Consider the following 24,671-nt stretch of genomic DNA (forward strand, 5'->3'; position numbering starts at 1 on the left):
TCTAGTCACCTCTGAAAAACTCAGTCAAATTTGTTAGATGTCAGCTCCCCTTGACAAAGCCATGCTGACTATCATTGATCATTCTGTCTTTCCAGGTGGAGTATAATTCTGTTCCCTGGATTTCTTTTTCCCAGTAGTTTCCCTACTACAAATGGCCTGTTGTTCCCTGGTTTGTTCCTACCACCCTTCTTCAATAATAGTATCACATTAGCTGTCCTCCAGTTCTCTGGGCATTAGAAGGTTTTCACAATTAATGTGAGAGTCCCTGCAATCTCATCCTTTGCCTCCCTCAGCAGCCTGCTATACATCTTATCTCCACACTTTGAAGCCTACTGAAACCATTATTTCCCCTTGCTCGAGGTGAACATTACGTGGGTACTTGTAATGCGCGAATGCTATATTCAGCGCAGAATTTCCAGCCCGTGACATTCCCTTGCAACCGCGGTATATGGTCGGTCCGGATCAGTTCCTGGTCAACGGTTCCTTCGGATGTTCCTACTGCCATCAATGAATATGAAATTGAGCCCGAGGAGCAAATTAGACGGAGAGGAAAATGCAGATGTTTCAGTAATGCAAACATAACACCCGAGTTACATATACTTGTTGAGAAACTGAGGACGTTCTGACAAAACTTTAAGCATTATTAAACATTTATTGCAGAGAATTGATGTTTATTGAGCGTCGGATAACAGGTTTAAAACCACTAATCAAACGTTTTCCTGGAAGTTCTAACTTTATTTCAGATTGCCAGATTCGTTTTCTTGCAGTGAATTAAACTTGAAAGGTCTGCACCGGACCACACCGCTGACCTCTTCACTCCACAATCCCCGCAGGGCGCATTAACTCATCGAGAGCCGTTTGGTGGGCTGGGCTGCGCTATTTAAATAGCACAGTCCGCCCCCTGCATCCGGCCTTGTCTCCTCGTCGGATTGGTGGCATCCGAATGGACCAATCACAATGATTCTATTTGAAAAAAAGAGGAGAGAAACGATAACGTTCACACTAACGGGCAGTAAATGTGCCCGGTGCCCGGTAGCAGTAGCAGCAGCTCCCTCCTCTCTGCCTCCAGCTGATCGCTACATTTCCAATGATGCGAGCGGAGCAAACCGATACAGTCCGCTGACGTCAGACAAACCCGTCACCCGGGCAACGCATTCTAGAGGCGCGGGCTGCGCCAATCAGAGTGGGCGGAATGTGGAACGGCAGCGAATGAGCGCGCAGCGGCGGGGAGTTTAAACCTGAAGCCGGCTGGTGGTGAGCTACAGTCTGCGGCGAGTACTCAGGAGGTCAGCATGGCTCTCCAGATGGCAAAGGTGCGGCTTGTTATTGGCTTTCAAACCCTCGTTTCTTCCTCTCGTAAGCTTCTCAAATAAGAGCAGCCAGGCGTTTAACTGAATTATGTTTTTTTTTAAGGCTAGGCCTTTTTTTAAAAAAAGTTCGGTGATTAAAATCTGCAGTAAAATCAAATACTGTTTTTATTCATTATTTAAAATCTCTGCATTTTTAAACTACCGTTCGAATGAAAGCAAATCCTGCAGCAATGACTAACACGGTTGTGATAGTCTAATGTGCAAGTATTGCTTATGGTAACGTCAATTTACTCCTGTTGGTTTTTTTTGTTAATCCGTAAAACAGACGGAACCGAAGCCCAAAAACTCGAAACGTTTAGTTATCTTTTAACTTCTGGTCTGAAGTTGGTGTATAACTGTGTTTTGGTTTAAATATTTCGCTCTCCTGTAATGGGTGATGCTTTGTGTGGGGAGGAGTCGTGCAACAAAATTCAGTGGAATTTTCTGTGGTTTCCTAACAGGAAAAAGTCAACTTTCTATCTCTAATATATGCGGTCGAACCCACGTAGGATCCCTGTTCACATGTTGCCACGTTCTGTAAATACGCGACTGCCTTCTAACTCAATACTGAGATGAAAGAAAACAGTCTGTTTAATTAAAAGGCGGAGCTGCCAGATTACATGCTTCGGTGACGTTACAAAGTCCTGCTGTTAGGTGCTATTCAGTATCGGGCACAAAAATCACTTTAATAAACAAAGTCAAACGTCAAATAACAACAGTGTCGTGTGGAATTTCTTTCCCCTCACTGACTCCCTTTTGGTTTGGAGTGGAAGGTTTTGTCAGGTTTCTGGACGGGAAATGCATCCTTGCCCAGTTTTATCCATCTGAGACACCATTCCGGAAACTGCTTTGGTACGGTAGGAGAGAAAGGAAAAGCCAAGTATGGGTTTGGTATCCAAACTTTCTAATACCGGTTACTAGAAAACGCTCCTGAATTTGCCCCAGTACAGTAGGTGACTGAAGTGGTACTTGACTGAGACCTGACTAATGTTTACACAACATAACCAACAATTCGGAGAGGAACTTTGTCTTTGAACTTTATTTGCTCAGCTTTCACTGGGATTTTTGTGGGTGTTGCATTGAGCATATCATCTCAATCACTGTTGGACTATCCTGTGCTACACACCTATAAATCCATCAGACTGCACACTACAATCTGGTATACTATCCATTTGAGTTTGGATGGATAGAAAATTAGTTAACTGCTGACTTGGGAAAAGTAGAATGGAACACCACACTCATGTGAATAGAGGTGAAATGCCTCCTGTGCTATTGCGGCAGTGTACAGTTTAGTGTGGTTCTTTGTAATTCTGTATTAATAGTCTTGAATTATTTTTACAGGCTAATTATGTTGGCAGAGACAATGTTGAGCCAAAAATCATTTCAGGAAAAGCTGGAACAAAGCTTGGCTTGAGACCTAGAACTGCTTTGGTGGACATAGGCAACAAGGCACAAGGAACTAAACTCCCAGTGAAAAAGGTATGTTGTGCATTGAGATTACCTGTCTCCTTACTGGGCTTCAATTCCTAGTAGCTGTGTTTATTTGATTTTACTGTTACTATTTTCACTTCTATCCCATTCATTTGCCAGTGTTGTCAGTCTCTAAGATGCTACCATGAAACATGTCTTTTCCCCTCTATGGCATTCCATAGGGAACACTTTCTCTTTCCCCCCCCCACTCCACACCCTTGTCTGTTCCTCAATCATGCCATCCCTCTCAACTCAAGGTGGTGCTTTTTCTCTTGCCTTGTCTGCAATGCCCAAAACACCTTCCAGATGAAGACATTTTATTTCCAACTTGGTTATTTTTGTTTGCTACTTGCAATGCAGTCTTGTCTGTGGTGACACTAGATGTATTTACTAACGTGATGTATTCCTCTGCACAGTATACATGTGCAAACCTGAGGGTGTCTGTTCTCATGGTGTTTCTAAAATTCAGACCTTTGTTGAAAGGACTACCAGATGTCCTTTCAGCTTTCTCTCCAGATACTGAAAAACCTGCTTAACTCTTCCACCAACTTATTTTTGGTGGCTCCCAAGCACTGAGGATGTCACCTAGACAGGGGACGAAACGTCTGCAAAACAAATTCCCAGCTCTGAACAGAACCACAACAATGAGCACCCGTGCTACAAACCTTCTCTCAAACTTCCAGCATCTGGATTTCCTAAGATTCTAATAGGTTTTATTAGTTTTGAATGTTATGTTCCTAAAGATAGTTAACTACTGCATGACCATTTAGTAAAACCTCAACACTGGCAAAGCCCAGCAGCTTAAGAAGAATGGGGTCATGTTTTGAGTCTGGTGACCCTTCATCAGAAGTGATGGTAACTAGGAAAATGTTGGTTTTATATGCCGAAGGTTAGGTGTAAATGATAGGTGATAGAGTCCAGAGGGGAAAAGAACAATTGGATAGACAGTTGATAACAAGCTCCTGTTAGGAATGGCTGTTAATGGAGACGTAGTGACTAACAATAGGTAGTGTCATGGCAGACTGTGACCACATCACCTGGTGTGTGGGGTTGATGCTAGGACATGCATTCAGGCCCTAAAATTATTGAACAGTGTGGCGGCCTGCAGAGTTCCCAAGCAGAAAGGTGTTCTCCCAGCTTGTGCTGGAATGCTGCAGTGACCCTGAAACGGATGTTGAGCAGGGAACAGGGTGGTGTTAAAATGGCAGTCAACTGAAAGTGTAGGCTGGGTGATTGCTTTGCAGAACATCACCCAGCCTACACTTGTCTTCCCCAGTGCAGAGGAAACCATCATGAGCAGCAAATGTAGACTTGATTGTGTCAAGTCCAGGTAAAATGCTGCTCAACATTCTCTGCCAATACCGGTATGTTTGGGGTTGTGGATACTGAGGAGGTAAATGGGAAGGTCTTTACCCATTTTTTTTTTTTTTTTTAGTGGTTATAGGGGAAGGGGCTGTGTGGAGGTGGTGTTGGAGTGGAACAGTGACCTAGTGGGAATACTCCCTGCAGAAGGTGAACAGGGGTGGGGAATATTACTGGTGGCAGAAATAGCAGCTTAAGATCTTCTGGGTGTGGAGGTTGGTGGGATAGTGGGCAAGGAGGGAAGCCTTATACTGTAGTTGTGGGAGGGAAGAGAAGGGGGTAGGGCCCTCAACTGGACACAACCCATCAATAACAGTGCTGTGAAGTCTTTGAGGAAGAAGGTGGATATTTGAGCTTCCCTTGTTGAAGTTGGACTTATTGGAAAGATGTAACAGGAACTGAATGGAATGGAGCCTTGACAGGAATTCACACAATCTAATCCGCTTTCGCTGCTCAGTGTGGTCCCCTCTGTATTAGGGGAAATGAGGCATAGACTGGATGACTGCGTCACGAATACCTATTTTGTGCCCACAAAAATGACCAAGCTTCCAACTGCCTGCTACTCCAACACGACTCTGTTCCCTGGCCAACATCTGTCTCAGGTTTGCTGCAGTGTTCCAGCAAACTTTCTGCTTGGGGACCCTGTAAGACTCAGACTCTGTTCTTTTGGAGCCTGAACTCTCCCATGTCTTAACCCCCCTACCCTACACACCAGGCCTTTTTACCACACAATCATCTGTCATTATGCACTAGCTATTGTTCATTAACAGACTCCATTAACAGCTAATCACCCTCCTAGCCAGATCGTTATCAACTCCTCTGTCCAACTGTTCTCTCTGGGCTCTATCCCCACCTATCACTTACTCCTATCTTCATTTCGACCAACATTTTCCTAGCATCTTCAGTTCTGAGAAAGGGTCACTAGACCTGAAACACTTTTTTTTTCCCTCATCGATACTGCCAGTCCCACTGAGTTCCTGGCAACTTCTGCTTTTATTCCTTGAATTTTTTTCAAGCATCCATCCATGGTTATTACAACCTTTTAAAACTAATCTTATCTTGTTCAATCCTCAAGGGAACAATAAGTGTTAGCATGAAATAACACCTGATTTTTGAATTCTGCAGGGGAAAAGTACAGTGGCCCCAAAGGTTGAACCAGTGAAGAAGCTCATCAAACCAGTAGTTCCACCAACTGAGAAGCAAAATGAAGACCTACCAAAGGTAACTTCCTGCAGCCTGATGAAGGGCTTTTGCCTGGAATGTTGGTTTTTGCTTGTTTTTTTCCTCCTGCTTGGATTCTGCCTGACCTGTGCTTTTCCAGTACTGCTCTGATCTCTAGCATCTTTTGCCTTCCTGCAGCCTGAGTCAGCCATAGAATGGGAGATTAGGTCAAAGCATTAGTGTGTAAGGCACTTAATTGTGGCAGGGAATAAGGCTGCATCCTTTGTCAGCATTCTCTAAGCTATGCTAGTGGTTTTTTGCCTATCTTCCAAGCTTCCATTCTAGTGGATCAAATATATGTATGTCCCAAGATAAGAAATAATGCTGTTCCTAGAGTAACTCCATGAATAACCAGTGGTTATTTGCTGTTGTCCGTAATGGGGATCTTCTATTTGAATTTAATAACTTCACTGAAGTGTGCAAATGTACTTTCACCAAAAGAACCAGTTCTTGGTTCAGCTTGAGCTTTGCATGTAAATCATTGCTGGAATAAGCTTGTACAATTAGCTTTCAAACTGCTGACCAAGTCCCTTCAGAACAGCAGGAGTAGACCATGTGGTCAGTCAAGATTGGTCTCCATTCAATACTATTATGGCTGATCTTGGTTTTTAATTTTGAGTCTGATGTACAGCATGGAAACCGACCCTTTGGTCCAACCCGTCCATGCCGAACAGATATCCCAACCCAATCTAGTCCCACTTGCCAGCATCTGGTCCATATCCCTCCAAACCCTTCCTATTCATACCTATCCAGATGCCTTTTTAATGCTGCAATTGTACTAGCCTCCACCACTTCCTCTGGCAGTTCATTCTATGCATGTACCACTCCATTTTTTAAAAAAAAAAAAAGTTGTCCCATAGGTCTCTTATCTTTCCCCTCTCATCCTAAACTTATGCCCTCTAGTTCCAGACTCTCCCACCCTCTAAGAGACTTTGTTTGTTTATCCTATCCATGCCCCTCATAATTTCGTAAACCACCATAAGGTCACCCCTCAGCCTCTGCTCCAGGAAAAACAGCCCAAGCCTGTTCAGCCTCTCCCTATAGCTCAAATCCACCAACTCTGGCAACGTCCTTAAATCCTTTTCTGAACCCTTTCAAGTTTCATTTTTGATCAACTTTAGATAGATTTAGATTACTTAGTGTGGAAACAGGCCCTTCGGCCCAACAAGTCCACACCGCCCCGCCGAAGCGCAACCCACCCATACCCCTACATTTACCCCTTACCTAACACTACGGGCAATTTAGCATGGCCAATTCACCTGACCTAAGATTGGTCTCCATTCAATACTATTATGGCTGATCTTGGTTTTTAATTTGAGTCTGATGTACAGCATGGAAACCGAGCCTTTGGTCCAACCCGTCCATGCCGACCAGATATCCCAACCCAATCTAGTCCCACTTGCCAGCACCTGGTCCATATCCCTCCAAACCCTTCCTATTCATACCTATCCAGATGCCTTTTTAATGCTGCAATTGTACTAGCCTCCACCACTTCCTCTGGCAGTTCATTCTATGCATGTACCACTCTCCATTTTAAAAAAAAAAAGTTGTCCCATAGGTGTCTCATCCTAAACTTATGCCCTCTAGTTCCAGACTCTCCCACCCTCTAAGAGTTGTTTGTTTATCCTATCCATGCCCCTCATAATTTTGTAAACCACCATAAGGTCACCCCTCAGCCTCTGCTCCAGGAAAAACAGACCCAGCCTGTTCAGCCTCTCCAAATAGCTCAAATCCACCAACTCTGGCAACGTCCTTATAAATCCTTTTCTGAACCCTTTCAAGTTTCATTTTTGATCAACTTTAGTTGCCTGCTGTCCATATCCCTCTACCTTCCCAGGCCAAAATGTGTACATCCTGCACACTGAAGTCAACCATGAAGAATCTACAACCTTCTAGGATGTAGCATTTAAAGACTTTTAACCCCTGAGGTGAAGAAATTTGTCATCTGGGTTCAAATGATCCATTCTTCCTTCTGACACAACTCTTCCAAATTCTTGACTAGCTGAGCAAACCTGTCCATTAAATCTTTGTCTGCATTTTAAGACAATACAAAAAATGTGGTAAAAGGTGTCCATTCTTTAGCTGATTTAGTTTACACTAAATACTATTTTTCTCTAATTTAGCATGGCATTGAGTAGTAAATTGAAAGATGTTGCTGATCTAATCTATTGTCTCTCGTCTGCCATTAACAAACTGTAGTTTCTCCTATTGACTTTTATTGCTAGTAATACTTCAGTGTTGGTATGGCTAGAATATCTGGAATATTGCTAATAATACACTAATTTTAGATGTGAAATTTTTTTGTAACTATGCCAACCCTTTTCAGTTACAGGTACCAGCATCACCATCCCAGATGGAAACTTCAGGCTGTATACCTGAAGACTTGTGCCAGGCATTTTCAGATGTGTTGCTTCCTGTTAAAGATGTTGATGCAGATGATGGTGATAATCCCATGCTATGCAGTGAATATGTTAAAGATATCTACAAATACCTGAGACAGCTGGAGGTCAGATTTTAACTTACCTGACATGTCTGCTTGAATGCTAGCCTCATCTTCCACCTTCCACAAACCTGTCCTCGAAGTCTGACCATCTTCAGTGCTGTTCACCTTTTTTTTTTTTTAATTCGTTAAATTGGATTTCTCAGTGTGGAAACAGACCCTTCAGCCTAACAAGTCCACACTGACCTATTCCCATACATTGACCTAACACTATGGGCAACTTAGCATGGCCAATTCACCTAACCTGCACATCTTTGGATCGTGGGAGGTCTTGATGCACTAAACTACATAAATCTTTGGGAATAGTTTCAATTCTTTTTTTTTTAAATGGCCACTCCCTCAATCCTTTTTACTTCTCAAATACTTCACTCCTCCAGAATCTCCACCCCTTACTCACTCACGTTTAATCTTCAGTAGTGGCTGCCCTCAGCTGATATCTCTTTTCCTTCTAATCTCCTTTACCATGCTATCAAAGCTTCTCCCAATGATTCTGTGGAAAACTTTTTTTTTTCCCAGTATCAAACTTGTGCCCACTCATTGACCATCTTGAATGATAATAGATCTTTAGCTGACATCAATGGAGTATGAAACTGAATCTACTGGAATTGTAAATCAACTTCATTCTAGTGTAGTTTTTGACTGGGTGAGGAAATAAGACTGTCTGCAAATATCCTGAAAGTAACAAACTTCATTCCCTCCTTTGACTGACTTGTTAAAGTCTATGGGGGAACAACCACCTGGATTGTTGCTATCCTAGCACTGAAAGTGCTTGGCCAAGCTATGTAATTCATTCTAGGTGGCTTTCCTTTTTGAATAAAGGCCACTAGACTTGAAGTTATTTTCTCTGCTGTTGAATGAAGTGGCTAGCTCTTATTTTGAGGGCTGTTAAGAATTGGCCATGTTGGGGGTCTGAAGTTCCATGTAGGTCCCACAAGTGGTGGGTGTTGGCTTTCCTAAAGCATATCTAAGTCAGATTTCTGATCCATTAGTCAATTTATTTAGTGGTCACCACCATTTCTAAATTGCACTAGCTAACAAATGGGATTTGAATCTATGCCTGGGCCTTTTTGGATTCTTAAAATGAGTTCTGCAGATGCTGGACAGTCAAAAGGTGGACATGGGAAAAGCACACTGACTCTCCTGATCCTGCAGGAACAACGTTTCAGGCAAAGCCCTCTTTTCAGCCCTTATGCCTGAAATGCCTACACCTTCCCCCCCCCCTCCCCCCCCCTGCTCCTTTGGTGCCTGACCCGTTTTTCCAGTGTCACACTTGCATTCTTAAGTCAAGTGACATCTCCACTCTAACATCTTGTGGAACTTTAGCACAATAAGAAATGCATGCTTCCAGGATAGCTGAGGAAGATTTCTGACTGATCAGTGGCTTACTAAACAACCAAGTTTTACGCTACAGCGCTGCTTTTAGCAGTAATAAAATTTAATGCTAGATTTATCTTCCTGAAGGTGGAGCAGTCAGTGAGGCCAAGGTACCTGGAGGGAAGGGAGATAACTGGCAATATGCGTGCTATCCTTATAGACTGGCTTGTGCAAGTTCAGAGGAAATTTCAGCTACTCCAAGAAACATTATACATGACTGTCTCCATAATTGATCGATTTCTTCAGGTAAGAACACTTTCTTTTTCACTGACCTTACGTGAAGTCATAATTGGATAGTGGCTCTTCTACACAACAGGAAAGGAGTCTGTTTAAATCAATGAGTCAACTTAGTGTTTAAATGGTTCATGGACTGAAGTTGTATATGTAATCTCCCTGTTAAATGGTGTATCTTGTTCTGTAGTGTCAAGATTAAATGTTAACCAGAAGCTTTTAGTCTTTTTAAAAAGACTTGAGCTCTGAACAAAAGCCTCCCCCCCCCCCCCCCCCCCAGAGGCTGCATTCTGGATCTAAATCTTTTCCATATGGTATTTTGAGACACCCATCTTTAAAGGCAGCACTTGTAGAGCTGCAATAAAAACTTGAAGTTGTAGGTATTCTCCGCAACTGGCACTTTTTCACTCATCAGGCTGTTGAAGATTAATGATTGAAGTTTTTTTGGAATCCTATTCTGAAGTCCTTATGTTTGTAAATGCTATTTAGTTTTCTGAATGCATGGCACAAGTGCTTGCTGGGCCAGTGTTTGTCCATCTCCAGCTAACTGAAGGTGGTGAGCTATACCTCAATCACTGCAGCCTTTATCTGGTTGGGTAGACCTACAATTCTAAGTTCCAGGATTCTCTGCTTCAATAGCACTGAAGGAATGGTAATATATTCCCAGGTCAGGATGGTAAGTGCTGCAGAAGGGACAGTGTGCGGTTGTTGTGTACATGCTGCCTTTTGCCCTTTGGAGTTGTTTGTTTTAAGTTGCTAATTATGGACTATTTTGTAGATGGTATACACTGCTAGAAATGAACATGGTGCCAATGAAGTGGATTGTTTTGTTCTTGGTGTCAAGTTCATGGCATTGGCGTTGCTTGCTTCCAGGCAGACTGAGTATGCCATCACTACCACCTTTGTAGATGAACAGGCTTTGGGAAGTTAGTGCTGCAGGATTCCTAGATGCATTGAAACAGTTTTTAATGTGGGGTCTACAAGATTAAGGGTGAAGAATGGGCCAGATATTGTGCTTGTTGGATTCTAATGTTGTAACTTTTTCAGGATAATCCTGTAACCAAGAGCAATCTACAACTTGTTGGTGTGACAGCAATGTTAATAGCATCTAAATATGAAGAAATGTATCCACCAGAAATTGGGGACTTTGTCTATGTCACAGACAACACTTACACTACAGCTGCAATACGGGAGATGGAGCGGAAGATACTTAAGAAGCTTAACTTTTCTCTTGGTCGACCTCTTCCTCTGCACTTTCTGAGGAGATCTTCAAAAGTTGCAGAAGTAAGTCCTAATTTTTAGTTTTGCTAGCAAAGATTTGAGTTTTATTTAGTCAGATGTACAGCATGGAAACGGACCCTTTGGTCTAACCCATCCATGATAACCAGATATCGCAACCCAATCTATCCCACCTGCCAGCACCTGGCCCATATCCCTCCAAATCCTTCCTAATCATATATCCATCCAAATGCCTCTTAAATGTTGCAATTGTACCAGCCTCCACCACATCCTCCAGCAGCTCATTCCATACACGTACCACCCTGGGGTCTCTCTATATCTTCCCCTCTCACCCTAAACCTATGCCCTCTAGTTCTGGAATTCCCCACCCCAGGGAAAAGACTTTGTCTATTTACCTTATCCATGCCCCTCAATCTTGTAAACCTCTAAGGTCACCCCTCAGCCTCTGAAGCTCCAAGGAAAACAGCCTCAGCCTGTTCAGCCCCTCCCTATATCTTAAATTCTCCAACCCTGGTAACATCCTTGTTTTCTGAACCCTTTAAGTTTCACAACGTCCTTCTGATCAGAAGGAGACCAGAATTGCATGCAGTATTCCAACAGTGGCCTAACCAATGTCCTGTACAGATTAGGTTAGATTACTTAGTGTGGAAACAGGCCCTTCGGCCCAACAAGTCCACACCGACCTGCCAAAGCGCAACCCACCATACCCCTAGGTATTACCCCTTACTTAACACTACTGCCAATTTAGCATGGCCAATTCACCTGACCTGCGCATCTTTGGTCTGTGGGAGGAAACCGGAGCACCCAGAGGAAACCCACACAGACACGGGGAGAACGTGCAAACTCCACACACAGTCGCCTGAGGTGGGAATTGAACCCGGGTCTCTGGTGCTGTGAGGCAGCAGTGCTAACCACTGCCACCGTGCTGCCCATGTACAGTCACATGATCTCCCAACTCCAGCACTCCATACTCTTTCCAATAAAGGAAAGCATACCAAACACTATCTACCTGTGACTCTACTTTCAAGGAGCTATGAACCTGCACTCTAAGGTCTTTGTTCAACACTCCCTAGGACCTTACCATTTAAGTATAAATCCTGCTAAGAATTTGCTTTCCCAAAATGCAGCACCTCTCCTCTATCTGAATTAAACTCCATCTGCCACTTCTCAGCCCCTTGGCCCATCTGGTCAAAGAATTACTTTGATTATTGTTTTGTGGCTTGCATAGAGCTGCCCGGTAGATTTAAGCTTTGGCATTGGACAGCTAATGTAAAGTACAGGGTTGGCCATGAGCCCCTCTGAAATATCTACCTTCTATCACCATATCCTTCTAATTGGAGAATCTAATGTTGGCACTTTAAGGATCTGAGATTTCAGATAATATACAATGTGATTCAGCACTCCTACCTCCATTAGGTCACTCGTTCAAATCTCCCATTATAAGGATTTAGCACTTTGCTATAATCAGAAGTTCTGTCCTAGTCAAAGTTCAGTCCAAACTGCTGTTGGATTGCTGATCTCATAACTCAGTCATGGTCTTATTAAGAATGTAATATCTGAATTTTAGTGAAGCACTTACTCGATGCCCTTTAGGGAAGGGCACTTGTTTACTGGTCCGGCCTACATGTGCCTCCAGGCCCACAGCAATGTGACTCAATTGCCACTTTGGCAATAAATGCTAGCCTACACAAAGACTGTTTCATCCCATGAATCATTTTATTTAAAAATGTACAGCATCTAGTTAAAGGAGGAATCCTATGCTCCTGAAGTAGTATAAATTGGAAAAGATTCTACACTCAACCAAGCTTATGCTTTTGTAAGTTAGTTGAGGGTAAATTTCATACCAATTAAGTATTAAAGCACTCTGTCTTAAAGATTTATAACTTCATCTGGTTGCTTTTTTTTACTGTGCTGATCTTAGGTAAGCTCTGAACACCATACTCTGGCTAAATATCTGATGGAACTGACTATCATTGACTATGAGATGATCCATTATCTTCCATCTCAGATTGCTGCTGCGGCTTTTTGTCTTGCTCAGAAAGTCTTGAATAGTGGAGAATGGGTGAGTAGTCTCTAGACCACAATATAATTTAGGCCATCAGCCCATCAAGTCTGCTCTGCTATTTGATCATGGCTGATTCTCAACCCCATTCTCTTGTCTTATCGAACACTTGATCCCTGTACTAATCAAGAAACTGTCAAACATTCTTAATGACTTGCATTCCATAGATTCACTACCTTCTGGCTGAAGATATTCCTCCTTGTCTCAGTTTGGAGTTCCAGGACTCCTGGTCTGAGTGGAAACATCTCGATGTCTGCTCTATGCAGGTCTCTTGGTATTCTGTTTTTATTCAGATTTGACATTCATCAATTTAGTACAGACCTGGTCCTTGGCCCCCTCATGACAAGCCCTTCATCCTGGGATCATTGTTCTTGTAAACCTCCTCTGGAGCCCCTCCAAGGTCAGCACACCCTTAGATGTGGGACCCAAAATTGCTGTCAATGTTCCAAATGCAGCCTGACCAGAGCCTTATGCAGACTCAGTATGTTCATGTTCTGCACTCCAGATCCCTCAAAAGGAACACTAACATGCATTTGCCTTCCTAACTGTCAACTGTACCTGCATATAACCTTTGAGAATTCTGAACTATGACTCAGTCGCTTTAGCAGTGCTTCAGATTTCCAAAACATTTTCTCCTTTACGGTCTGCACCATCACCTCCCACATCGTGCATAACCTCATGCGTTTCCACATAGTCCTCCGTCCATCACCTCCGTTTCTCTTTGGTGTGTGTGCGTGCGTGTGTCCAACCTATCTATCATTCAACCGCCGACCATTGTGACCCCATCCTCGTTATTATAGATCCTTCATCCTACCCATGACCTTGAGGTAAGGCTAACCCCAATTGCATCTTCTGCCACCCTTTTGTAAACAGGACATTGCATTAGCCATTTCCCAGTCATCTTGGACCTTCCCCGACTCCAGTTATCTCTAAGATTGTAGAGGCATTGGTAACAATCTCCTTCAGAACTTTGGGGTGTACTCCATCTGGTCCAGTGATAGTGTATCCACCTTTTTACTACTTCAGCATCTTCTGTGATGGCCAGTACACTTACCTGTTACCTGACTCTCCTAAAGTTCTGGCATGTCGCTGGTATCTTTCACCAGGAGAACTGAAGCCAGTAGCTAATCAGTTCTTCCACTTGTGTTCCTCTTGCTACTGCGGCCTTCAAGCAGTCTAATCTTTACTTTTGCCTGCAAGGCAAAAACTAGCCTCATCCCTGTGCCCCCCAAGACAATTTTAAAGTGCAATAAAAGCTTCCAACTAACTTTTTTTACATTGAAAGCATAAAATAAAAGTACACAGTTAGCATTGTTAGTAATGCTTGCCTTGTCATCTACTTGGGATGAATTTCTGCTGTCCCTCACAACTACCCCAGTAGCATCTGCCATTGTTGTTCCACCATCTTCCTGGCTAGGTGCTCGATTCCAACTAACTTGACAGCTCCTTCCTTTTGTAGTCACCTTTTTTTAAAATCCACTTAATATCAACACATTCAAAGAGTGAGCTCTAGTTATATAACGAACCCCTAGGGGTGTGTTCACTTTGGCTCTCTAATAAAGTCTGCCTCATTACACATCACCACCAAATCCAGAATTACCTATTCCCTACAGGGCTCTGCACTGAGCAGAGATGTTCCACAAATTCTTTGTTTTGCTACCAACCTTCTTCCAGTCCACCCATATATTTGAGTCTCCCATGATTATTGTAACTGTGCCTTGCATGCCTCTACTTTCTCCTACTTTTGGCTTCTCCCACCCTCCCATTCCTAACTATGACTAGGAGGCCAATATATAACTCATCAGTCTTTTATCCTCCCCTCCACCCATATTTTCCCTTCTGACTCTATATTGTTTGCTATTAACTTGAACAAACCCAGGCTTTGCATCTGTCATCACCTTTCTTTTCCTATATGATGGTTCCTCCCTCCATCCCCCTTGTTATGCCCTTGTTATGCTCCAGTCCCAGCATAATTCAGGTGACATTCACCCCACTAGAACCATAATGTCTGCCAGACTTCAGCTGAAAGACTATTTCTTGCGCTCTCATTCATCAAGCCCTAAATATGTCTTCGTTCTTGCAGTCATTTCTCCTGCAGCGCTACATGTCTTATAAAGAAGAGGATCTGATTCCTGTGATGGAACACATTGCTAAGAATGTTGTGAAAGTCAATCAAGGTCTCACCAAACATGTGGTAAGTGTATATTCCAACTGTACACTGCTTCCTGTCACTGCCTGAAAAGGCAAATGTGCAAGTTGTTTTTGAAATCCAAAAATTGAAGTTGGTAATTTCTCAAACTTCACTAAACTGTGAAACCATAGTGTGGTGAATAAGGTTTGACTCTTGCAGATGGTATCATGGTGCTTGGTTATTAAAGACCACTTACTTTAATGAAAACCTTTTTACAAAGTGGCTTTTGTGCTCCAGTTTAACAAATGTTATAAACTAGTATCTAATTCCTTCTCCGATGCCCATCTTAGAGAAATCGCTTCTATCTCCTAATGGCCACTTATAAAATTATCCTTGGACTCCGTGACACATTTTTTTTTTTTTTCCCAACCAACTAACTTGGCTAGTATGGTTCTCTTGAGATTTAATGGCCTTCTGAAATTAACAAAATACTTGATTTCTCCTGAACTAAAATTTAAGTTTTTTTTGGCGATGTGAATGCTCTGTGCATTCACGAGTCCAGCTCAGCTGACTGAATTACTTCCCTTTCTTGTCCAATGTTCCAAATGATTTTCTACCCTTCTAAGGTTTTCAATTGAAACTATAGCTGTCTATGTATCCTACATCCAGCAGACTAGGACAACCTGGTTATAATGCAAGCCATTTTAGCCTATAGTAACTTTGCAAAATCCAATCTCTTCCCCTCTGTCTTCCTCCCCCTTTCTTCATCCTCCCCCCACCTCCCCTTCTTCTCCCTCTAACTTTACTATTACCAAGGTAACTGGATAAGTAAGGCTGTTCTCATATCTATCATGCTGTATTCCCCTTTTCTGAATCATTTGAATCTTTTCTAGACACCTGTCGCCACCATCCTTTTGATGCTATACAATAGTAAACTATATATAGAGCCATTATGTAGTATGGAGTCCAGATTTGCCATGCTGTGATCTAGTACTTGCTTTAATTAGTCAAATTTTAGACTTGCAATATAGCCTTGTTGCACTACTTAAACTGATGTCTAGGACTACTAGAGGCAGGTTTAGATTGAAGGCTTCTTTCCAGTGCCAATATTTCAATTTTGACACTTTCACCAGCAGTAGCCAGCAATAGTGGATTAATGTGGCCTATTGTCCAAACCTAGTTATAAACACAGTGCACCTCCTTGTTTCAATGAGGATTTATGCTTCCACCCCACCCTGCCAAGTGAAGCGTTCAATACCATTCCTTTCTGTAAGGGCATTCAATCTTACTGTTGATTCAGGGAAACGAATCATTTCAGAAGCAAAATATTGTAGAAAGTTGAATATCCAGATCTGGTATTAGTTAAGTCAGACTTTGTTCCTGTTCACCCCTTCATCTAGGCCCCTATAAATTTTTACACTTAAAGGGAGGTGATGGAGTTCAAAAGTAATAACCCCAACAAAGCCAATCTTTTTACTAAGCTTCTCCATGCCTGGCAACCAACTTCCTGTCACAGCTCACTTAATCACCCACCTTGACCAGAACTGCTTAAACTGTGGCCTAACTAGCACTTTTTTTTTAGATCAAGCATAAATTAGCCACTCTTAACTCTGGCTAATGAGCCTTAGCCCTTTTTCCTCCACTTACTCAGCCACCTCTTGAGGATCTACAGCATGCATCCCCCAAGTCATTCATTCTTCCTGTTTTCAGTACCCCATCATTACTGTGTTTGCTGACCCTTAATACACTGCCTCACTTCTCTACATCGAATTGCATTTGTCATTAATTTTCTACTATGTAGCCATATCATGTCCCTCTTGCACTACACTAAATCATAGTGCCACAATTATCGCCACCTTGATTCTTGCCCCACTGTCTATTTCTAGATCCCTTTTTTCTTTCTGACCAATCTGTCTTTGAACCTCTTTTGAGTCAAAGCCTTGCTAGACTTATTGGCCGATAATGGAATTGGATTTTCTAGAGTGCTGTGGCTTTGACTGGTATTATTGACCTGGAACAAACTGATATCGTACTGGAAGAAGCTATTTATCAAGTGGTTGTGAAACTGACCATTAAAATGGAAACTTTCTCTGCAAATATGGTTCCAATATTATGGGTTAATACCATTTTGGCTCTAACTTTATATTTGCTTTCTCTTTTAGACTGTTAAGAATAAATATGCCAGTGGTAAACAAATGAAGATCAGCACTCTTCCACAGCTCAAGTCTGATGTGATACTCAACCTTTCAAAGCATTTAATCTTCCAGAAATAACTTTTCTGAAAGTTTCTTCCTTGTAGAGTGATACTTGTCAGCACCATGTGCTACTGTAAATAACTGTAATTATCTGTTTTATCTACTGACTTTCTTTACTAATAAAATTGATTTTTAAAATTTCAGTTGCTGTCTAATATGGGTGTTAATTCACTAGTTAAAATATTGAGGTCTTGATCTCAATAAATCCATTTTGAGAACTGAACTCCAAATTTGGTTTGGCTTTTTCTGTTTATCAAAGTCTCAATCCTTGTGGTTACTTTCTTAAAAGCTGGTCTGAAATCCCATTTGTTTTCAATGATTAAACTACTATCTTTGAATCTAGTTCAGCATCTCCACATTTCTTTGAGAAACCAATCTCAATCTAATGACTTAATTTTTTTTGGTTTAAATGGTTTGCCCTGGAAAGAATTTTTCTGGCTTTCGACCTTTTACTTTCCAGAGCAAACAGTTGATCTAAATTAACCAGGCCAGTATTTATCATTGGACTATTAATCCAGAGCCCCAGTTAACGTTCTGGGGGGCCAGTTCAAATTCCACTATGGCAGATAATTGACCTTGAATTCAATTTGAGGGGGTGGGTGGGAGACTAGTCTGATCATACCATGGGCAGCACAGTGGTTAGCACTGCCTCAGCGCCAGAGACCTGAGTTCAATTCCTGCCTCACGCAACTGTCTGTGTGGAGTTTGCACATTCTCACCATGTGTTGGTTTCCTCCAGGTGCTCAGGTTTCCTCTGCAGGTTAGGTGAATTGGCCATGCTAAATTGCCAGTAGTGTTAGGTGAAGGGGTACATGTAGGGGAATGGGTCTAGGTGGGTTGTGCTTCGGTGTGGACTTGGGCCAAAGAGCCTGTTTCCACACTAAGTAATTATGGATGGTCTTGTGGTGCAGTGGTAGTATTCCTACTCCTGGACTTGAGGCACCCTGGTTCAAGTCCCACCTGCTTCAGAAATGCATAAATATCTGAACAGGTTGATTTAGAAAATACCTCTACATTCCCTTTGTGCCTCAAGCCCCCTTATCTTTTAGCCTAGTGGTAGTGTCCCTGCATTTGAGCCAGGAGACCTAGGGTCCTACCTGCTCTGTACCTTAACAGGGTTTGTGGTTTTTAAGCAATTTTCCCTCTGGCCTTGGGTTTCAGGAAGTGATTTAGTTAAGTAACCCTTATCTACCAAACTCCCAGGCAATAAACAATTTGCTTGTTCAGAATCTTTTCCCTACACTAACAACTCAATAGTTTAGTGTTGCCATTTTCAAAGTATCCTCTCCTTTTTGGATCAGGAGAGCAAAACTAAATGTAATGCTCCAGGTTAGGGCCTTCTCCAGGTTCTTTACAATCAAGGCATCTTTACTTTTTTTTTAAGACCAGCAACTACTTGTGGCACCTGTACACTAACTTGTTAGTACATGAACAGTACACCCAGGTCCCCTCAGCATTTATCATTCTTGGTCCTAGTCTACTAAAATACTTTTTTTTTCCTACTTTTTAAACACAATTCTGACTGCAATGTTTATAAACATGGCAATGATGCATCTAGTCTGCAGGAGTTTCCAACTCGTGTTGGAATGGTAATGTCCTTATCCTATGTCAAATAGTCACTGGTCTAGAAGATACTGCTGAAATCTTGTCAATTGTGGAGGGAAGTGAATCTTTTCAGGATGGTTTCAAATAGAACTTAAAATTAATAATCAAATTGACATTTTGATTTGCTGGAATAAACTTAGCTTGCTACTTTTAATGAGCTATTGTATATCTTGGCTACAATTTTTTTAAAATAGTCTGGTGGACCTGAGCTAATCTAAGGATTTTCCTCTAGTTAGGGATACTAATATATTCCAGCAGTTTTAGCCTCTAATGTGAGTATCGGATCACTAGGGCACTCTACTACTTTCAAATTGACTAAAGAATAGTGGTGGTCATCCTTTTTTTAATTAGTAAAAGGAGTTAAGCTGTTTTGTGAAATTTCAAGGCATAGTTGGATTGTGATTCTTAAACTGGTCCAGAATGCTTTTCCTGGTATACTTTTGAGGTTGTTTCTTGTATGCACATAATGTGTTAACTACAGGTACTATATAGATGCTGAAAATCAAATTTAAAAAGAGAATGCTAAGGAAATTGCAACAGCTGAAGTGAGAATGTTAATGTTTCAAAGCTGATATGATTCCTTCAAGACTCTTACTGGACAAAGTGTTAACTGTTTCTATGCATTCATTACATGGTGCTAAAGGCACGCTTGATCATATAATGCAAAATCTGGTGTGACAGCTGAACCCAAGTGAATATTTATTGTACACTGTTAGATTTGTCAGAACAATGGGTTCAAGGTTATGCAATTAAATCCAAAATACCAGTTGGTATGGATGTAATTTATCTTTAGTGTTGAGTTTTCCTTGTCTGGGTTGTATCAAAGCTGCACCTACTCTGCTGACACTGATATTCTCTACTCTCAATCAAATAGGCTTCAATTGGGCAAACATTGCATTAAATAATCTGGGCTCAAGAAAATTGAATCCATATCCATATATTTGTTTTGAGTCAAAAATCTAAAGTTTCAACTTTACCACCTCTAGGCACACTTGGCCAAACATGTTTAAGGACTTCAGGCCAGGAAAGCTTTACTTCAGTGATCTTATCTGTCATTAAAATCCATCACAAGATAGGCAAAGATGTGATGAGGATTATTTTTAAATCAATGCAAAGTTGCAATTTAAAATCCATAATAGTACTTTCTGGTTGCACCTGAAGATCTGATTGCATCAGAAGAGATGACTCTCACGGGGAGAACCGGTGAGGTAAATCTTTGGAAGGACAGAAAAAAAAATTGAGATTTGAGTATACAATGAAGCTACAAGACCAGAAGAAATAGGAAAAGGAAAGGGCCATTCAGCCCCTCAAGCATTCAACAGGATAATTGCTGATCTAACATTCCCCATGTCATGACTTGCAGGTATCGGCATTGTACTCAGGTGGGCAAAGTCCCTTAATGATCCCATATGTTTCAATGAGATTACATCTCATTCTTCTAGACTCCAGTGAGTAGAGTCCTAACTTGTTTCGCTTTTGTACATAAGACATCCCTCCATATCAGGAATCACAGCAAGTCAAAATCAGGTAAACTGAAACCGGTGTTAAAGTTGTCAACTGTTTCTGTCGAATGAACAGGAAATACAATTGAAGGCTGCCAGTAACTATTCCAGCCCGTTAACTCCAGATTAGCCCAACAAATCTATGCTTGACACCACCAATTAGAACGGAGCTAGGCCACTCTTTGGCTTGACATCAGGGACAAGCTATTATTCGACGTTATGATCTCTCTAATACCATCCAAAAACAGCTAAACGTGAGAAAGTTAAAGTGATGCCAGTTGGAGACAAAGTGAAGTTGATGCAGTAAGTGGAGAACTATGTGGGTGAAGAGTGAACATTATTTAAGGAATGGGAAATTCCACCATGGAGTCTGTCATCCATTCTGAAACACATAAAAATCACAGCAGTTTGGGGAGCAGGCAATCTCACCAGCAAGGCAGAGGAGGAGAACGGATACCTATCGTGACATTGAAGAAGGTTTGCTTCATGATCTGTGGTATCTCAAGCAGAGATCGTTCCCATCTCCTATCCAATCCTGCAGGAATGTGGAGGCACCTTGGTAAAGAGTCTTGACCACAAGGAGTTCTGCGGCAACGGATGACTGGACCATTTAAGAAAAGATGAGGTAGGTCTCTCTCTCTCTGTCTCTCTCTCTCTCTCTATGTCTCTCTTTCTGGCTCTCTCTCTCTCTCTCTTTCTGTCTCTCTCTCTTTCTGGCTCTCTCGCTCTCTCTCTGTCTCTCTCTCTCTCTCTTTCTGTGTGTCTCTCTCTCTCTCTCTTTCTGGCTCTCTGTCTATCTGTCTCTCTCTCTGTCTCTCACACAGTGAGGGTGTTGCAGTTATATCAGCAGTGACCGGCTGCTAAATGGTTACATCTACATTCTGAATAAGTGTGCACGAAGTCACATTTTTAACTTGCATGGCACCAGACTTTTACCACCTTTGCCCAGATCTGTCTTTAATGTTTAAAGTTAAATATATAATGGTGGAAAGCGAAGCAAGGAATGGGTTATTGCTGTGGACTATGCCAAAAAGCCTGGCATTGAAAAGCTGCCACTTCTTGTGATAGGAAAGTCTAAGAAGCCAGGTTGCTTTGCGAATGTCAAGACACTACCACACAATATAAAACTAACATAACAGCCTGAATAACCTCCAGCATTTTTGAGGCACAAATCAGGAAAGTGGACAAACTTTATAAATAGAAACAAAGGAACATAATTATCAGAGAATAGAATCTCTACAGTGTGGAAACAAGCCACTTGGCCTAACAAGTCCACGCTGACCCTCCAAAGAGTATCCCACCTAGATCCATTCCCCTACCGTATTGCTCTCCATTTCCCACAACCAATCCACCTAACCTATACATCCCTCGACACTATGGGCAATTTAGCATAGCCAATCCACCTAATATGCACATATTTGGACTGTGGGAGGAAACCAGAGCACTTGAAGGAAGCCTAAGCTGACACAGGATGAATGTGCAAACTCCAGTTCGCACTACAGACAATTGCCCCATGCACCCTGTAATCACTCTCCTCAACAATATCAAGCTAATCTTGCCTCTAAACAACATGACCCAGCTCAAGCCAATGGATCAAGAGGTGACTATGAACTAAAAAACAACTAGCAATGGCAGCTGATTGCTCACGTTATTGAAACCATTGACTAAAAGCAGGGGTATAATCTATCTGGTCGAGAGGCAATGTCATAATGAGAAGGATGTGGAAGATAGTGGCAGAAACCTCAATCAACAACTGCTTCTATTAAGTGGAGTTCAAACAGATGATATCTTCTGAAGACACAGTGAAAGAGCAGCAGAACGGCAAAACCAACCAACCCAATGACAAGGTTTCTTTCACTTGCCTGCCAAGGCCAACATGGAAATTCTAGCAAAGACAACCACTGGAAACTTACACCAATGTGGGAGACACCATTCTCTGTACAACTGACAGATAAGGCAATCAGAGATGCATTACATTCTTCATTTGAGAAGAGTCCCAAAGATGACTTCAAAAAGTCCAATGAAGAGCCCACTCACCTGCAGTTTCCATAACAGAAGCTGCAAAGGGATCTGGGATTTTACAATGCAACACTAAAACATGGGTAACATGTTTCACTGCATTAGCAACCACACAGACTGTATCACACTCATCCCAAGGCAGCTCACTTCACTGAAAAAGTTTACTGCGATTTTCCAATTGTTCTGATTGAAGCTGATATTATTACTGAACAAATCAGATTCTAGACTGAAATCTGGTTTAATAAATCTTTCTTTTTATTTTTGAGGTGGTCTTTCATTGAAATGCTGCAGATTTAATGATAACAATAAAGCAGAAGTTTATTATGCAAAAAATTAAATAAACCAATATAACATAATTCTGAACGATTTAGAAACACATAGGAAAAATACAATCTATCCTAAAACCATTACATTACAGTATCTCAAACATCAGAGACAGTTTGCTCCCATATCATATCTTAAGTTTAATTTTACTATTTTTTTCAATCCCTGGCCTTGAGAATGGTAGCCACTTCCTTTATCAGTCACACAACTGAGCTTAGATTTTCTCAAGCCTCAAATATTCCTCTGGGTTCAAACCAAACACATTTGGTCTACAGCGTTCAAATAAAACATTTACATGGAGGTATGCTATTTCCTAACTAATCTGAACAAAATCCTTCTCTAGGAGAAACGTTTCATAGATTGACCTTCAAACAGGATTTCTGCAAAGTGTAAAATAAATGCTTTCCAAGCTATGGGTTTGTCCACTAACTAAACAAAATAAAAATCCCGTTCCTTCTAAACTGAAAGCAAGCAAATGGTCCTCAGTGTTTACTCTGTCCATTAGTAAAACTGTCCCAATGCAAACAAATTCCCATTATCACCCCAGGGATTCATGCTCTCATATGGACTTAAAGAAAATGGCTCTCAAATTCTAAGTCACAAAACAGTCAGGAAAAAATCCAGGATGTTCCTGCTGTAACATCTTCATTTCCAAATACAGGTAACAATATATTATTGAACCGTCTTCACACTGCACATTCATTTTCAGTCCAACACATTTTTAAAATTAATATGGACATCACTGAAAACAACATGGTCTTTGTTGTTATTTCTAAATGCTGTGTGGATGCTAGGCCTTCTACTTGAACTGAGTTGGCTTCTGAAAACATTTTATGCAAATATAACCCCACCATTTAAAAAAGGAGATATAGATAAAACAAAGAATTATAGATCAGTCATGCTAACAGCAGTAGGGAAAATGCTAGAGACTAAATAAAATGTGGTAACAGAATATTTGGACAGCATTAACAGGATTGGACAAAACCAGCATGGATTTATGAATGGAAAATCATACTTTACAAATCTACTGGAATTTTTCTGAAGATGTATCTTGTAGAATAGAGAACCAGTGAATGTTGTGTACTTGGATTTTCAGAAGGATTTTGATAGGGTCCCTTGTAAGAGTTAGTGGGGAATGTTAAACTCAGTGGGATGAGAGGGGCTAATGCACAGATGACAGATAAATATTAGGTCGACAGAGAGAAAATTGGTAGTGGGAATAAATGAGTCTTTTTCTGAATGGCAGGCAGTGCCTGTTGGGGTACTATCAGGATCAGTGCTTGGGCCCAGCTATTCATGATACCCATAAATGACTTGGATGAGGGAGGCAAATGCAACATTCCCAAGTTTTCTAATGACACAAAACTGAGTGGGATTGTGAGTCGTGAGGAGGGTTCAAAGAAATTTCAGAGTGATTTAGACAAGTTGACTGAGTGAGACAACACATAGCAGATTCATTATAACATGGATAAATGTGAAGTTATAGTGTGGAAAAGAAAGACCAAGTGCTATTTAAATGCCGATGTATTGGGAAGTGTGGATGCACAAAGGGATCTGGGTGACTTGTATAACAGCCAATGAAATAGACAGGTAGGTGCAGCATGCTGTAAGTTAAAAAGAACATTCAAATGATTTTGTGGAAAGTGACGCGGAAGATTGCAACACAGATGTCTTGGAGAGTGACAATGTTTGTACACATTCACTCAGACCTGAATTATAGCCAGAGAGCTGGCCATCAAAAAAATACGAGGACCAGGGAGAATTTTTAAAATGTTTTAATGTGGTTTAAATATTACTGGCGTTCTTTTTGTGCCATCTGACTCTTTCATTATCTACATCTTAATTGTTACTCACGTCGCACAACTCCATTCGATAAAAACCAAAAGAGAAAATGCTGGAAAATCTCAGCAGCCTGCCGGTCTCAACATTGAATTCAACAACTTCAGATGATTGTCCCACCTCGACCCCTCTGTTTTCATTCTGCTCTGTAATTTTATTTCTTTTTATATAAAGTTTTTTCACTGTTC

General features: G+C 41.4%; 1 protein-coding gene across 1 annotated transcript; it reads left to right on the top strand.

The window, feature by feature from the left end:
* The first annotated feature begins 1,175 nt into the window (after positions 1–1,175).
* Positions 1,176–17,337, top strand: ccnb1 (cyclin B1). Its single transcript, XM_043706508.1, has 9 exons — positions 1,176–1,313; positions 2,691–2,828; positions 5,307–5,402; positions 7,729–7,908; positions 9,364–9,522; positions 10,555–10,791; positions 12,668–12,808; positions 14,892–15,002; positions 17,102–17,337. The coding sequence occupies exons 1-9, from the start codon at positions 1,293–1,295 to the stop codon at positions 17,210–17,212; spliced, it is 1,194 nt and encodes a 397-aa protein (XP_043562443.1). The 5' UTR covers positions 1,176–1,292; the 3' UTR covers positions 17,213–17,337.
* Positions 17,338–24,671: the final 7,334 nt, after the last annotated feature.

The sequence above is a fragment of the Chiloscyllium plagiosum genome, chromosome 2, assembly GCF_004010195.1.
Source record: "Chiloscyllium plagiosum isolate BGI_BamShark_2017 chromosome 2, ASM401019v2, whole genome shotgun sequence".
Taxonomy (NCBI): Eukaryota; Metazoa; Chordata; class Chondrichthyes; order Orectolobiformes; family Hemiscylliidae; genus Chiloscyllium; species Chiloscyllium plagiosum.

Excerpts from the sequence above, each read along its gene's own strand:
- ccnb1 (XM_043706508.1), top strand. The coding sequence starts at position 1,293 with ATGGCTCTCCAGATGGCAAAG. Across the intron at positions 1,314-2,690 it reads TGGCTCTCCAGATGGCAAAG|GCTAATTATGTTGGCAGAGA; the intron begins GTGCGGCTTGTT and ends TTATTTTTACAG. Across the intron at positions 10,792-12,667 it reads GATCTTCAAAAGTTGCAGAA|GTAAGCTCTGAACACCATAC; the intron begins GTAAGTCCTAAT and ends TGCTGATCTTAG.